Source organism: Bombus bifarius, unplaced genomic scaffold (genome assembly GCF_011952205.1).
Source record: "Bombus bifarius isolate JDL3187 unplaced genomic scaffold, Bbif_JDL3187 scf7180000010271, whole genome shotgun sequence".
Lineage (NCBI taxonomy): Eukaryota > Metazoa > Arthropoda > Insecta > Hymenoptera > Apidae > Bombus > Bombus bifarius.
Genome location: NW_022885586.1, coordinates 2907382 through 2921694, shown reverse-complemented (window position 1 = coordinate 2921694; position 14313 = coordinate 2907382). Strand labels below are relative to the sequence as shown.

The following is a 14313-nucleotide window of genomic DNA, read 5'->3' as shown; positions in this document are numbered from 1 at the left end:
CTGTTTAATAGAGGGTCTAAGACATTGGCGCAGTATTTTATATCAAACCGATAGAAATTATTGTTTCTGTCGAACATCTGGTAACAGTTTAAATTGGTTTAGCAATCGATCGGTTGAAACGAATCAAACGATGATTCTAATAATACAAATTGCCGAGCACAAGTTGGCACAGAGCTCAGACACGAGGCACCGAAATCGTCACGCGATGGGATTTGCCGCGTAACTCGTCGAACGATCTTTAGACATCGCTAAATAGGAAAAGAAGATTTGTCTTGGCGTGGGATGCACGTGATGCACGTTCCTCGAAAACGCGACGATGAATATCGATTCGCCAACCACTTATGCCACCGTGTGCAAACATTTGAACACTTTCTAGTTATTGCACGTATTCTTCAACTTCGTAGAAGCTATTCGAACAAGACAAAATTAATACTTCTTCACATTTAAAGAGATCTAGAGAATTCGCTATTACATTATGTTGTCTGAAAAGTGTCTTTCTTTTACAGACACGTCTTTTACAACGATGCATCTTTATACAAACATGAAACCTAATCTGTCGAATGTTGTGTTCGCTATTTTGTAATTTTGTAATGTAATTCGATAAAATAATATAAAACGAAAAATATTGTGCATCCATTATTTCCTTATAAAACGAAAGAAACTTTTCCAACGATTTATTAATATATTATTAATATTATTAATTCCAACGATAATATTAACGAAATTTTGTAATTCACGAATTCGAAATTGTCAGTATTGATCAGTACTCTTACATAGCATTGATAATATAATACAAAACGCAATAACTTGAGATTTATCAACTTTTTAATATCGTTAAAAAAGTTGTTGGCAAATCATTACGCGATACGAGTCAAATGTCCCGAATACTCGTACACTTGTTTCGCAAACGAAGCGTATCCTACGACAAAACTTGGAACAAAGGGCCGTTGATTCGTTCCCGTGTCGCGCAATTAAAATGGAATTCTCGAAAAATCAATTATTTTAAAGTGCCTTTGTTTTTGGCCGGCCGAACGACGTATTGTTATCATCGACGATAAATCATTAGGAGAACATCGATTCAGTCAGGGGATTAACGAAACCGACGTGATTCGTTGGCCATGGCGGCTCTCGTTAATCTCGGACGTTCCATTAGGCCGTGTTCACAGTGGCATGTTTGAAAGCACAATGTGCCTGGTCTGTGTCATGTAATCCGACCGCATAAAGACTGGTACCGTGTAACGGCAGGGAATTCTCCCTCGCCATTCGCAATCATGCTCGCTAAACGACATTGTGCATTGTTTTTACCGATGGCCACGTTAATATCGAGCTGGATGCATTGCTTCGCTCCTCGAATTTATGCCAGTATTATCCCTATTCTATTTATTAAAACGCGGTTCTCTTTAAATCTGTGTTTAAAGTCCAGCATGGCCATTCTTCCGATCAGAATCACCTTTTGTTCTGAACCGGTTTCATTTTTTCTTATGGCGAAACTTATGAAACCTTTATGCATTGGAATGTCGATACTTGGTACGCGTAAGGTACGTAGAATCGTTTTAGGGAAGCAGAACATTTTGACCGCCCGTAAAACGGTCGCGTGGCCGTTTCCGTTAGTCGTTCGAGTTAATCGAATTTGACGAGGGAATCAAGCGTAATAACCGAGGCCCGCGTGTGTTGCTGAGAAGCTAGAAAATTGTCTATTTGAACGCGATTTTCCGAGCCACTTTGACAGGAGATTGCGCGAAATTCGATATACACGAAGTCGGGAAAAACTCGATCAAACGAAGCGCTTCTGATCCACCCGAGATTCATTAACTACCTCGATCCAGAGAAATTGCATCGCTTGCAGCTTCCTAGCCCGTAAAATCTACAATTTACAAACACTAGCCACACATACTCTGTGTGGATCGTTTAATGCGTACTTGGGATGCAAGTCAGTTCGTGGAATCGCGCGTTGTCAAATCGAGACCATCGTGTGTCATGTGTCCGGCACATGAACGCGCACCACATGTTCATCGACATAGCACAGGAAATGCAGCGGAGTGACGATAAATTTATATTATTCAGTTTGAATTATGTCATCTGAATAACTTTGATAACGATTACAGTGGTTAGTAGCACGGTTTTTGTCAGAATTGGACTATGGATGTTTATGGAATTCCATATTTCTATGAAAATATTGCCTCTTAAATCAATTACTAAAATGTAATAATAATAAACTAACAAAAATTACTAAAATAACTGAATTCGCTTCCAATACTGTGCGAACTTATTACAAGCCAAATAGTTTGTTATCAGACGAGAATTTACGAGTTATCGAACGTTACAAACTCCTAAACACTAAAACATCTTTCACGACGGAAACATGAATTCATCGTGAAAACACGCGTCTTTATTTAAATCACGTATTGAACGCAAGTGGCTGTATTAAATCAGAGTTACTGTATTTGAATTTCAATCGAGCAAATCGATTTCTTGCTATACCGGATGATTGTACGCCAATAGAACTGTAGATTATTCGAGTTAATCAAGCATAGGATAGATTATTAGTTGTGCTAACTCGGTCATAACCGAAACAAAGACGATAATTCTTTTGCCTTGATATTTCGACCGGTTCCATTTCCAAATCCCTTTGTACGATTTAAGTGGTGGAACGTTTGCGGTTAGCTTGCAAATCAATTATCCCGTGCTATTAATTGAAATTAACGTTGCGGCGATTGTGCAACTCGATCATGCAGAGAAGCAGGTGGCCTGCACGCGAACTTTTTCACCGATGAAATATCGCTATCGGATCTGCAGGTATTCGCGAGGTGTACAGCTATCATCGTAAAGTGCTCCGTAATTGACCTCATTATGTAATCGATCGGGTAACGTCTTGTCGGCTATAGATATTAAACAACGATATTGCGATACCCCTTGTAATACGATTAATTGGATATATTCGTGGTTAGAGAATCATCCATAGAAGCTATTAAAAGAAAAACAATGAAACGTACGATAGTTCGTGTTACGAATATATGTTATACATATTATGTGCGTCATACGAAACGCTGTAACAACGAGCGTTCTGTAAACATATCAACAGGATCTAAGGTCAACTTCAAAGCAGAAGTAGCTTGTAACATCGAATTATAACACTGTTGCCAATCTGGATTAGAATTATTTTGAGATACATGTCTTGTTACAACCGTAACGATCGACTGTTCTCGATTATATTGGTAAAATTGGTAACACATTAGAAAGTGTATATACAAGTTACAGAATATTCATCATCGTGAGCATACCTCCGTAGAGATCGTCAAAGTATGGGAACGAATTAAACGAATTGTTCGTTATATTAAGCCACAACATTTACTTGGAATCTTCTATTAGCAGTAATTTCATCTTTAAAGTCATTATACACGTTGTATGGGAAATTGTTGTAGTCAGTATACATCAGCAGCGAATGTTTTATAGCTCTTATATACGTTTCAAAATTCGCTTCAAACTTTACCGATATGATCATGACGGACCAACCTAATTAGAGCGCTAATGGAATTTTGAAAGGTTTCATACAACACACGTATAATATATAATACATGAAAGTTTTCAATGGAAGTGTTTAAATACTTTTAGGAAGCATTGCAGCGTTGTTTCAGATCGAAGCGAAGAGAAATTGAAAACATTTGGAATATTTGATTACCAGGTAGAAAGAAGCCAGTGTTTCGAGCATCGATTCACAAACTAGCTTCAATTATTCTGAAAGTAGTTTCACCACAGATGAGATACAACAGTAAACGTGACATTCAATGCTTTTTCGAGTCTCGCGTTTCGGGGCTCACCTGACCTCCCCATACTATTTTCGTGTGGCACGCGACGTTATCGATTCGGTATAGTAATGGTTTGAATTAAAACTGAAGTCTTTTGTATGAAATTATAAATAAAATATAGAACAGGGTTCTATTCTATAATCGCAACGAAGCATACGATTCTGTCCCTCTACGATATTTCAGAAAGCATTACACGCTATCAAAATAGTCATTTTTTTTTTTTACTAGAATTGTGATTTTCGCGATTCGTCATAATATTTTATAATATTATTCTAAGCCTATACCGTTGTCCAACAATTAATTCTTAAATATATAGATCTAATATCACGCACACAATTCTGCTTTACTTTCTAGTATAAGATATACAATTATTGATTTAATTACTTGCATTGTTTTATTTAACAACGTAATTCGTATTTAATGTACGGCAGATTTCCGTTTATTCGAACCTGTCGCTCGACAAAATGCTTATTATCCTTACTATGTACTTACGCTTTCTTGTACGTATAATGATATTTCACGTTCAGACAAACGAATTCGATCAAGTTCATTTAATCGAGCGCTAACTAAAGCTTTGTTTGAATAAACCGACCGCGTTTCTAACGAGCCATACAACTACAGTTTAACATAATTACAATCGTGGCGACGCGACGTTATAGATTGTAAAAGGCACGACAAACATTCCGATTTTTTTCGAGGTCGATATTTTAGAACGCGAAGCAGGAAGTCCCATTTAATGCCACGTCTATCCTGTCCTTAGTCGATGGTTTCATCGAGGTTGCTCAATAACGCGAGATATTGCCTCCTCCACGATGAATCGTGAGCCGACCATGTTCGACTCCACATTATTCCTTTCTCTTTGTGATTCTCTTTCTTTTATTTTTTTTTTTTTCACTCGTTGGTCAGGTTGACAAAGGTAGTCATCGTATATGGAACGATGGCTGTGGAGATACACGCGACACTCATCCGTATCGGCGCTTGCACATGTCGGTGCATACATGTCAGCCACACACTCACATATATCAGCGCAGAAACTCAGGCATAGGTTGGCTTATGTAAATGGACACGTAACACTGGATGCGCGTTCCGAGAGCGTAGCAGGTGGAATATGAACCACGATGTGCATCAAGACAATGCGCCGTTGACGAGAACTTAGAGTTCTAGTTCGCTTCTGCCCGCGTACTTCTTTGTCTCTTCTACTGGCCGTTTGCTTCTGTTCTTCTTTCAGCTGCTTTTTCCACGTTGGGCTCAAAGAATAAAAAAGAAACAAATGGACCGACCACTGGCTCGCGGAATTCGCTTTGAGACAATTCGTTTTGCGTATTGTTACGGATTGTTTGTTCCTAACTTTCTTCCACGAGAATTCTCGGATTCCTCGCGTTTCTCGGATTTTCCGGATAATTCAGCGATTTAAGCAATCTTCGTATCTTATCTGCGATTAGTAAACTGCAGATATTTACGCAGATTAACAATTTATTTACAAATAAAGAAATCCAAGTAGAGATTTGATAATAGAGATACAAATAGAGATTTGATCCACTTACTATATGTATATCGTAATGTGCACTTTGCTGTGGATATTTTATATATTTTTATATATCACGTGCATTTGCGAATCTTTAGATTTACTATTAATTGGAGACTCTGTCAATTGTTTTTTTTAACAAAGAATAAATTACTCGTTGCGCGATCGAGCGTCGTGCAAACTTCGTTGTAAAGTTACGATGAATTCTTACCAGTTGGGAACACGTCAGGCTGGTCCTGTTATTTTTGCCCATTCTACTCGCCGTCATTAGCATTACATGAGACTTGTCGATGTTTGGACAACCTCGGTCGGCTATGTAAAATTTCTGTAGAGTATCGAGTACCTGACCGGAATAAATCGCCTCTTTTATCGAGCCACTATTTTATTTAGTCTATATCCGGCTTCCTCTTGCGCTTCCGTCGTTTCCATTTCGTTTCCAGAAAAAGAGTTTCAAGCAAATCCGCTCTCCGGTAGGATCCATTTCAAGGCTGTAGGGTCCAAGGTCGACGAGAAAGAGAACTCTCTGGTGCACGAGCACAACTGCCAGCTAAAGCCGATTGTTTACATTTTCGTGTTACGCGACTGCATTCAATCACAAAATAATGCAAATGTAAAATAATCGATTTTCATCGAGTTTTTTCAGCGACAGCTTTTGAATATTGCAACTGTTTTCCATATGATGGAACTTTTAGCCTGTTTGAAAGCAGTCGTGCAATTTCGATTCTTTTGTTCCAGCCTAACCTTCAGTGAATCGTATTCTACGTGTTTGTATAAAAGCAACATAACGTTTCTTCGTTTTTCAAAGAAAATCAAGAAACGAATGCAATCTTCGATGTACCGATCCAATAACCCCTTGCTGCCAAATGCAATCGGCAGCAAATCCTCGATACTCTTACGCAATATTCCCATTTGTCTTCAAACATATCGTAAAAAGAATAGAAGTCTCCGAACCAATATTTCCATTCCCTTGATCCCGATACACACTTGAACCCCGTGGCTTGCAATATTCTCGCACGAGCTGCTGGTGTCTTCCTCCGAACGTGTCATGTTACGAACACAGTAACTCGTGGAAACTTCTGTAAACGATACGACGCTGTATCATACTGAAATATAGAATGAAATCAGTGGACCGCTACGAAAGAAACGATAGGAACGACGGATCGGCTGGTTCGTATATATTGGGTTGGCAACTAAGTGATTGCGGACTTTGTCATTAGGTGGTATTGATAAAATCCGCAATCACTTAGTTGCCAACCAGATAAATAGTTTAACGACAAAGTGGAAACTTTCGCACTTTCGTTCCGAGTTAATAAGGAGACGCTGATAAAGCGCGAAACTAATCAATCTTATCGAGGATAATGTCGAAACGCAGTTACGCTTTCTAATTAAAGTTTGTTATCAATTCGTAGGAGATATGAAAATTATAATATAAAATATGTCTATAGAGGTTGTACGAGATTCTTAGGTTCGAATCGCTAACTTAATAGGTTGACTTCTGAATCTTTGAAAAATTTGTCTTACGTTCGTATCGATAGAGAAGCGAAAATTAGTTTGCCCGCAACGGGGAATTAATTACTTTGCTGATATGAAATTTCATTTATTCAAACGGTGATATTACAAAATTTCAAGGCAAAGGGTTAATTCCATTAACAGACACACGAGCTTGCATAAACGTGCGCGGTTTATTTACGGGAAACTCTGATACTTTTCCACGAAAAAGTCCCTTCCTTTATGAAGTTAACGTATCTAACCGCGAGAGCTATGTCATCCACATACTCTACGAATCGTGAAACGTCATTCTCGAAATTTACTGGGGAAACGGTTCACATCCGAGTGAACATTTTGCGAAATTCTGCAACGGATTGTTCTGCGTGAATCTGCGTAGCTGCAGAAAGGAAGCTCGAGGAGAGACAGAGAAAGAGAGGAAGTCTCTACGTAGGAATATCTGTCGCGAGTAGGTTCTATGCAGTTGTCCTTGCGACCGGCGGCTTACTCGAGTTTATTTTAGAGAGCGGCGTATCCTGTTCCCTCGGGCAGACTTTTGTGCACCGTTTTACCAATTGAAATCAACTTTAGCAGAAAGTAATAGAGAAAGAGAGAGAGAGAGAGAGAGAGGGATCTTACCACCAAGTATGAGAGTTCGAGAAGAAGGATCCGAAAAGTTTGAATAGAAACCACATTCAGATTCAAATCCTTGTCCAACATTTCTGTCGTCTAATTCTTCGGCTCGCAACACTCCTCGGACCCAGAATTTATCTCGACTCTTTTCTGTTCGTTCTTAAAAGTAACAAAGACAAAATATTTGTAACTTGTTAGAATGGTTTTATTCGGTTCGAAAATTCTGGAAGCGTGTATTTCAGACTCGCTTAAAATTAAGTTCCATCGATGGCTGCTACTACGATTTCTTCGTCGGTTGAACTTTCTTTCGCTTCGCTGAATTCGTATCTTCTTTATTTGCATTTTTTGTTTAATATTATTCCTTTAAGAAGCATTCTAATCTTATCGTTATTTTGCAAACTGAGTTATACAAGAGCGTTAGCGATATCTTAATCGCGTTACACCGAGTTCGATTATATTTAGAGCAATTTAGAAATGTCGAGAAACGAACGATCGGTAATGTATTTAAGTGGTTCTATAGGTTTCAAAATGCAGGAGGAATTACTATAGAATGCATGAGTGAATGGCGAATGTTATAGTTAACGAGCAGCAATAAAGGACACGCGATGGAGGAAGAATAATTCGCGGTACGCGAACCAGACGTACATACGTACGCTGAGCGCATAGCAGGAGAATCGGACCGTTCGTGGTCAGACTTGCGTGCAGATCGTGATTCACGAAACTGCTTCGCGCGAAAATACTTCTTCGTATATATCGTTATTTATTACATTGTTCGTAATCGCGTACGCGAAATAATTATCGCGCGGCCTTTCCGCCGGGGCTCTTAATGCGTTTCGTGAATTCGCCGCGATAATTTACGGGACACCATAAAACACGAGATTTACAGGACAGCCGGGTCACGGTGCTCGTTGTTTTCGAGGACCGAGAACTAACGCGAAATTAACTCGCGACAGTCAAGCTTTCGCGTTACAGAGCGGCCACGACGAACCAGTTTCGTGGCTCACGGCTACGTAAAACCCTCGTAAAACGATCAGATCCCCTGCTCGAGACTGCAGTTTTTGGTCGTCCAATAATTACACCGCCACTGTTTGCCAAGGTTTGCGTAAGAAAAAGCTTCGAGAAGTGAGCTGTCTTCTCTCTTCGAAATTGTCTCACGACAAAACATCAGTGGCTATTTTACGCTGAAATCTTACCTGACGCAGAAAGTAATTGATAAATGTTCGTAATCGATGGTGATACATGTAATTAAATCTCGAGTGACAGACCTAATGTACTTTCTTCCATACGGTTTTTATTTTCCCCGGCCACTGTATTATGGACTTTTAATTAGGTGATTTCGATATCTTTACGAAGCAAGGTCAGTTGCTTGTTGAAGTCTTTGCCGATTATTATTATTATTATTTGTCATTTATTTACCGAAAATCTACAGATATGACTCTGTTCACGCTACTGATTTCATATGAAACGCGATAATCGAGATTAGATTAAATAATAAAAAAAAAAGAAAAAAAACTGATTAGACTTTTGCTTTCGTACGAGATAATGATCTAAAATACAGAATAGAAGCTAAGAAAAGTTGTTTGCTACTTTCGTGCATTTCAATTTCTCACAAATGCGCGAAGAGTCGCGGACTAGCATATACACGTTATACGTGGTTTGACCCTAACATGGCATCAATGATGTTGTCACAGTATCAAGAAATTGCGACGAATTCAACGATTCCGATGCAAAAAGCAAACGTTAACCAAACTTTCAGATTGCTTTTCCTTCCGTGAATTCACTTCGGACCTGTACCTTATGGTGAGAAAATAAATAGTTTGTCTCGAAACTGAAACGTCTAAAATCTTGATAATTGCAAAGTTTCGCGAGGCAACTTTGAAAGTGGGATTCCGTTTGAACAGCCGTCGAATCACGGGATAGGGAAGTTGAACGAGGTAACTTCATTAACTGGTTTCAAATTGTCGGCACAAATATCCGGTCAGCAGCGTTCTGGAAAGAAAGAGGATAAAACAGGATCGTGCTAGGAATGGACCGTGCATTCTGCGTGCATCGTGATCGCCGATAGTAACTTTTCCAATTATCAATAAATCCCAGCGACCGGAAGCCATTGAGCGGAAGAAAGTACGCGCCAGTCGACGAAAGTGCTCGTACATCACGTGAAAATGGAAGTTCGTGGTTTCGTATGGACGGAATTCCAACGGGAGACAGTCATTTATCATTGGTTTTTTATTCGCCTGGAGAGTATTTTCGCTGAACGTTGAAAATATCTGTGGCTCCTACTCCTGAAAATTTATCTACGCCACGAACGAAACCGTACGGTGTTTAATAGCGAGGTACAACTATTTCTTACCACGAGTATGTATTTTAACGAATTACATAGGAGCTGTTTTTTTTCTTAGAAAATTTTAACCCTTTCACATTGTACGTAATTATTATTCTTTAATAAGTCAATAATCGATTCAATGATAAATGTATCTCTCCTTGAGAAATCTAATCTCAAATTCAAATCTATTGCGTCGTCTCTATAAGATCGTTTGTGAACATACGTTTCTATTATTAATTAACTAGAAACAGTCGCTCTAGCAGACTACTCTCGAAACCAACCGTTATAGCGTCAACGTTAACGCTAACATCGTGCTATACGTGGGGTATCCCAGATTTTAACGATTAAACTTTGTCAGCCAAACGTCACTCTACGAATCTGCTCCACGCATCTTTTGTGACACTCTATAGTACACCGTCAGTTATTCGCGACCGCCTTTAGCTTCCTACAGAACGAAACACGTTCCAGCGTCGATGAACTTGACACGAGTGCAATTTGTGCAATACTGTTGCATTCTCCTGTGGGAATGCACGATCTCGGATATACCGTGGTGTTTACTGTTAATTGGAATAGTTGTTGCAAGTCGGAGAAGCGATTGCTCGATGGACGCCGATGTAGCAGCAGGTTGCAGTCCTGTCTAGTCGATCTAACGCGGTTAGCCCCAAGGTAATAATTGCGGCTAGAGCATTGCCTTGTAATCAAATTGGGTCGCCCCAGATCCCGTACCTCTCTCCAACTCCAATTATCGCTATTCGCCGTTGCGTTACCTGTTAAGATGATTGCCATGTGCGTATCTTACGTAATTCCGGCGAGCGTAATTCGCAAAACGGAACCGTTCGAACACCGGGCCACCGACGAAGCCGAGCACAGTCAGGATAAAAGGAAAATTGAACCGTTATCGCGGTATTCCGCATGAAATATGGAGGGTCCAGTAGAGCCGGAGCGCGGGTAATAAATGATCTTGAACGCCAGGTGTTTGCTAAGGTAGTAATCGAGTCAAATGCTTAGCGGTAATTTGTCGTCGTGCTGTTTTAACAACAGCCAGAACACGACGGCCGATTGTAATTCTCTGCGACGACATCGTTTTATCTTCCAAAATATTCGTATCTCTTCGTAAGTAACGTATATACGATGGTTTCGTACAAAACGTGTTAATAAGATTGTTAACGTTTGAGCAAATTCATCTCTTTATAAATACAATTAATGCTAAGTTCATCAGGCTTGGTCAAATGACCGGTTTCAATATTTCATCGAAAATTGTAAACTCTTGTATTAACAAAAATTAACAAAAATCGATTAGTCAGATAATACAAGAATTTACATAAAGTTAGACGAACGAAAGAAGCAACAAAGAATGTACAACTTTAATGAGATTTTGAAACCAGCCATTCTATCGGTAAATATTGGACGTTGAATATCTTGGCACATTTTTGTATGTTTAAATTCCCCGGAAACGCATAGTGTATAGTTTGACGAAAATTGATTCATTGTTAGATGAAAATAGTTAGGAAAACAGTGTTCGTAGCATCTTGCGCAACTTTTCAACTTATGGGGTTGATTAAGATGCGTCGTCTGAGTGGCTCGAACATTTTGTATGTTTAAATTCCTCAGAAACGCATAGTCCATAGTTTGACGAAAATTGATTCATTGTCAGATGAAAATAGTTAGGAAAACAGTGTTCGTAGCATCTTCCGCAACTTTTCAACTTATGGGGTTGATCAAGATGCGTCGTCTGAATGGCTCGAACATCGTGTAATATAGAGATTTAGCTCTATCGCGTCCTAATATCAATGAAATTTCGGATTTTTTACGCGCCATTGCACCCAACTAGCGATTCTGCAAATGCTATTGTCGGTGATTCTCGGCAAGGAAAATATTCAAGCAGTTCGAAAGGGATAAGTCGCGGAAGAAGGAGGCCGCAGTCGATTGCACACGGCTATTTATAACGAATCGATACGAGCCGTCGGCTGTCGCGTTCTTCACGTGCTCGGTGCTCGCACGTGCAAAACGACGTCGAGGCTCGAGCAACCTCGTTCATTTCACACGGATACGATAAAAAGGGGAGCCCGTGAATTGCAGGTTGCCAGGACACGATTCGCGCGTTATGATGAACGCCAGAATTTACTCGGATGCAACGGCATTACTACGTAGTCCGAGCTGATTATACATTCTAGGCGAATGGTAGGTGACTGGGACCGATCCGCGTTGAATCTCGCGAGATAATCGCTTCTGTTCGTGCCAGCTATAAGTTAGGGCGTTAATTGGACGATGCATGGATTTGTCGTGCGCGAGATTAACGAGCTGGGCGTGCGTGAGTCGCGATTTATCCTCGCGGACAACCAGCCCTCGAGAAATATCGTTTTTCTGGAGATTTAATTTTCCATCGAGCGGCCGTCCCAACGAGAATCATTCAAATTGATAGCCAGAAATTATTCCCGTTGCGTCGAGAGATGGACGCGATCGCGTTCCAGAGAGACGCGCATTTTGCAAAATTGTATCATTACGTTTGCATATAACAGCGACGAAAGAAGGATGACGTGTAATATTCATCTATCCACTTTTCTCTGTCGTTCATTTGCATCCCTGAGGACGAATCGGCATCGGCGCTCACGGTGTTTCAGTTTACGCGAATGCACCGTGACAACGAATGAAATTGAGGATCGCTGAAAGGACGATAAATCGTTTGACGACCAACCGGTCGGGAAAGGAGGCCAAAATGTTCGTCGCTATGGTGTTGCACAAGCACAATAAGCACAACAATGGAAACAACTCGAATCATCATTCGAGCAACAACAATTCAACCCGCACGACCAATAATATCAACAACAACCACATCAACAATAACGTCACCAATCTGAATGAGACGCTCAACACGAGGGCGGTAAGTCTTGAAAATGTAAAATATTTTCCAAGTAGCCAACGATGTATGTTATTTCGGTATTTTCCGTCGTGTCGAAATGCATCGCGAATGGTAAATTAATTGCACAATTTAGCGAGAACAAACGCGTTAACGTTGCACATTTTCTGTTTTATCAAGTTCCTTTTGCAATTCCGTGTATATGGTACCGCGTGAGACGGTTGTGCAATCCCGCGCGATCATTAGGCAGTAAAAGCAGGGAACGAGTTTTGTTCGAAATAGTTTGATATACAAATCTCGCGCATACACCTGTTGCTTTCTGCATGAAACGAAACCTGTTCGATTAATCGAAGTGACAGTAATCTTGCCGAACAGTTACGATAAAGCGTGCACCTGAGGGGAACAGCATCGAAACCGGTAATACTTGAAATCGTGTTAAAATCCATTATTCGACATGGAGAACGTAAAACGAATTTTTCACTGTGTTACGTCTACAGCCGTGTCCGATCGATTATGAACGTTTCGAGTAGCAAACACGATTTTCCTCTTAACATTCTGCAACTTTTCCATCGATGATCGCAGTTGTTACACGATCGCTCGAAAAAGGTAGACATTTTCTTATTTCTTACAAAACGTAATTCCAATCGACAAAATTTCATCGAAATTTTGTTCATATTTACGTGCGATTTTAGCCAACCTTTCGTCACGCTAATCGCCTGCCTTTTCCTTTTGCAACGTTCTTTGAAAGAACAAGAAAGGAGACACTTTAGATATAAGTTTGCAGGGAAAAACGCGGTCTCTTTTTGGCACCGTTCAGAAAGATTTGTATCAATCGCCGACCAGAAAGGCTGCTACGCTCCTCTTCGCATGGCTGAAGTCGTCGAGGAAAGAAAAATTTTTCCGCTCGATGGGAAATCGCGTTTGCGATGCAAAGGGAAGTTATCTTCGTCGGTGCAGAAACCGCATGAAAACGCGACGATTTCGCTGACAGAGGTGCTGGGCGCCTTGCCACGCAGTCGTTACCGTCTCTTCTAAATTTATTTTATCTTTTCGTTTTCATCTTGTTCGCCATGCACCAGCCTCCCTTTTCGCTACTATTTTCTATCAGATCTTCCCGATTCTCCTTTTTATTTCACATTACGCTACGTTTAACGCTAACTTTAGCAGACGCGGCTAAACGACCGGTTCCAAACTTTAGTTTAAAATTGTACATTCCTTGTTATTTCTTTTGTTCATTTAACCTTATCTAATTTCTCATATTATCTGACTAATCGATTTCTCAATTTTTGTTGGTATAAGAATTTACATATTTACAGTTGCACTAACAAAAGAAATAACAACGAATGTACACTTTTATGTACAATTTTTGACCTCGTAAACTCAGTGTTAATTCCAACATATAACTAGCAACAGAATTTGAACAAGAAGAAAACTTTAACGATTCCAAAATTGCCTTCTCATTTGATCTTCGTGGCAAACGTGTATCTTTCCCTCGCTTGAAATTAAAAAAGAAAATCGCTATAATATTCAAACGTAGAGACGTTACATACACGCAGCATGATATTAAAACATGGACAACTTATCAACTATTCTTATATCGTTACGTCTTGGTTTCTCCCAAGGTCCAAGTGTTAACGCGCGTTATCTCTCGCAGCAAGCCCGATGAATTTCATTTGCCTGGTTC

At 39.9% G+C, this 14313-nt stretch overlaps 1 protein-coding gene across 3 annotated transcripts in view; it reads left to right on the top strand.

Moving 5' to 3' along the window:
• The window catches only part of LOC117216331 (serine/threonine-protein kinase 25), a 115445-nt gene that overhangs the window by 37044 nt on the left and 64088 nt on the right, over positions 1-14313 (top strand). For 2 of the 3 annotated variants that reach the window (XM_033462969.1, XM_033462968.1), the window contains exon 2: positions 12394-12653. The exons of the other annotated variant lie outside the window; for it this stretch is intronic. In XM_033462969.1, coding sequence (XP_033318860.1) covers positions 12420-12653 — 234 coding nt within the window. In that variant the 5' untranslated portion in view covers positions 12394-12419. The remainder of the gene's footprint in view (positions 1-12393; positions 12654-14313) is intronic. 3 annotated transcript variants of the gene reach the window in all.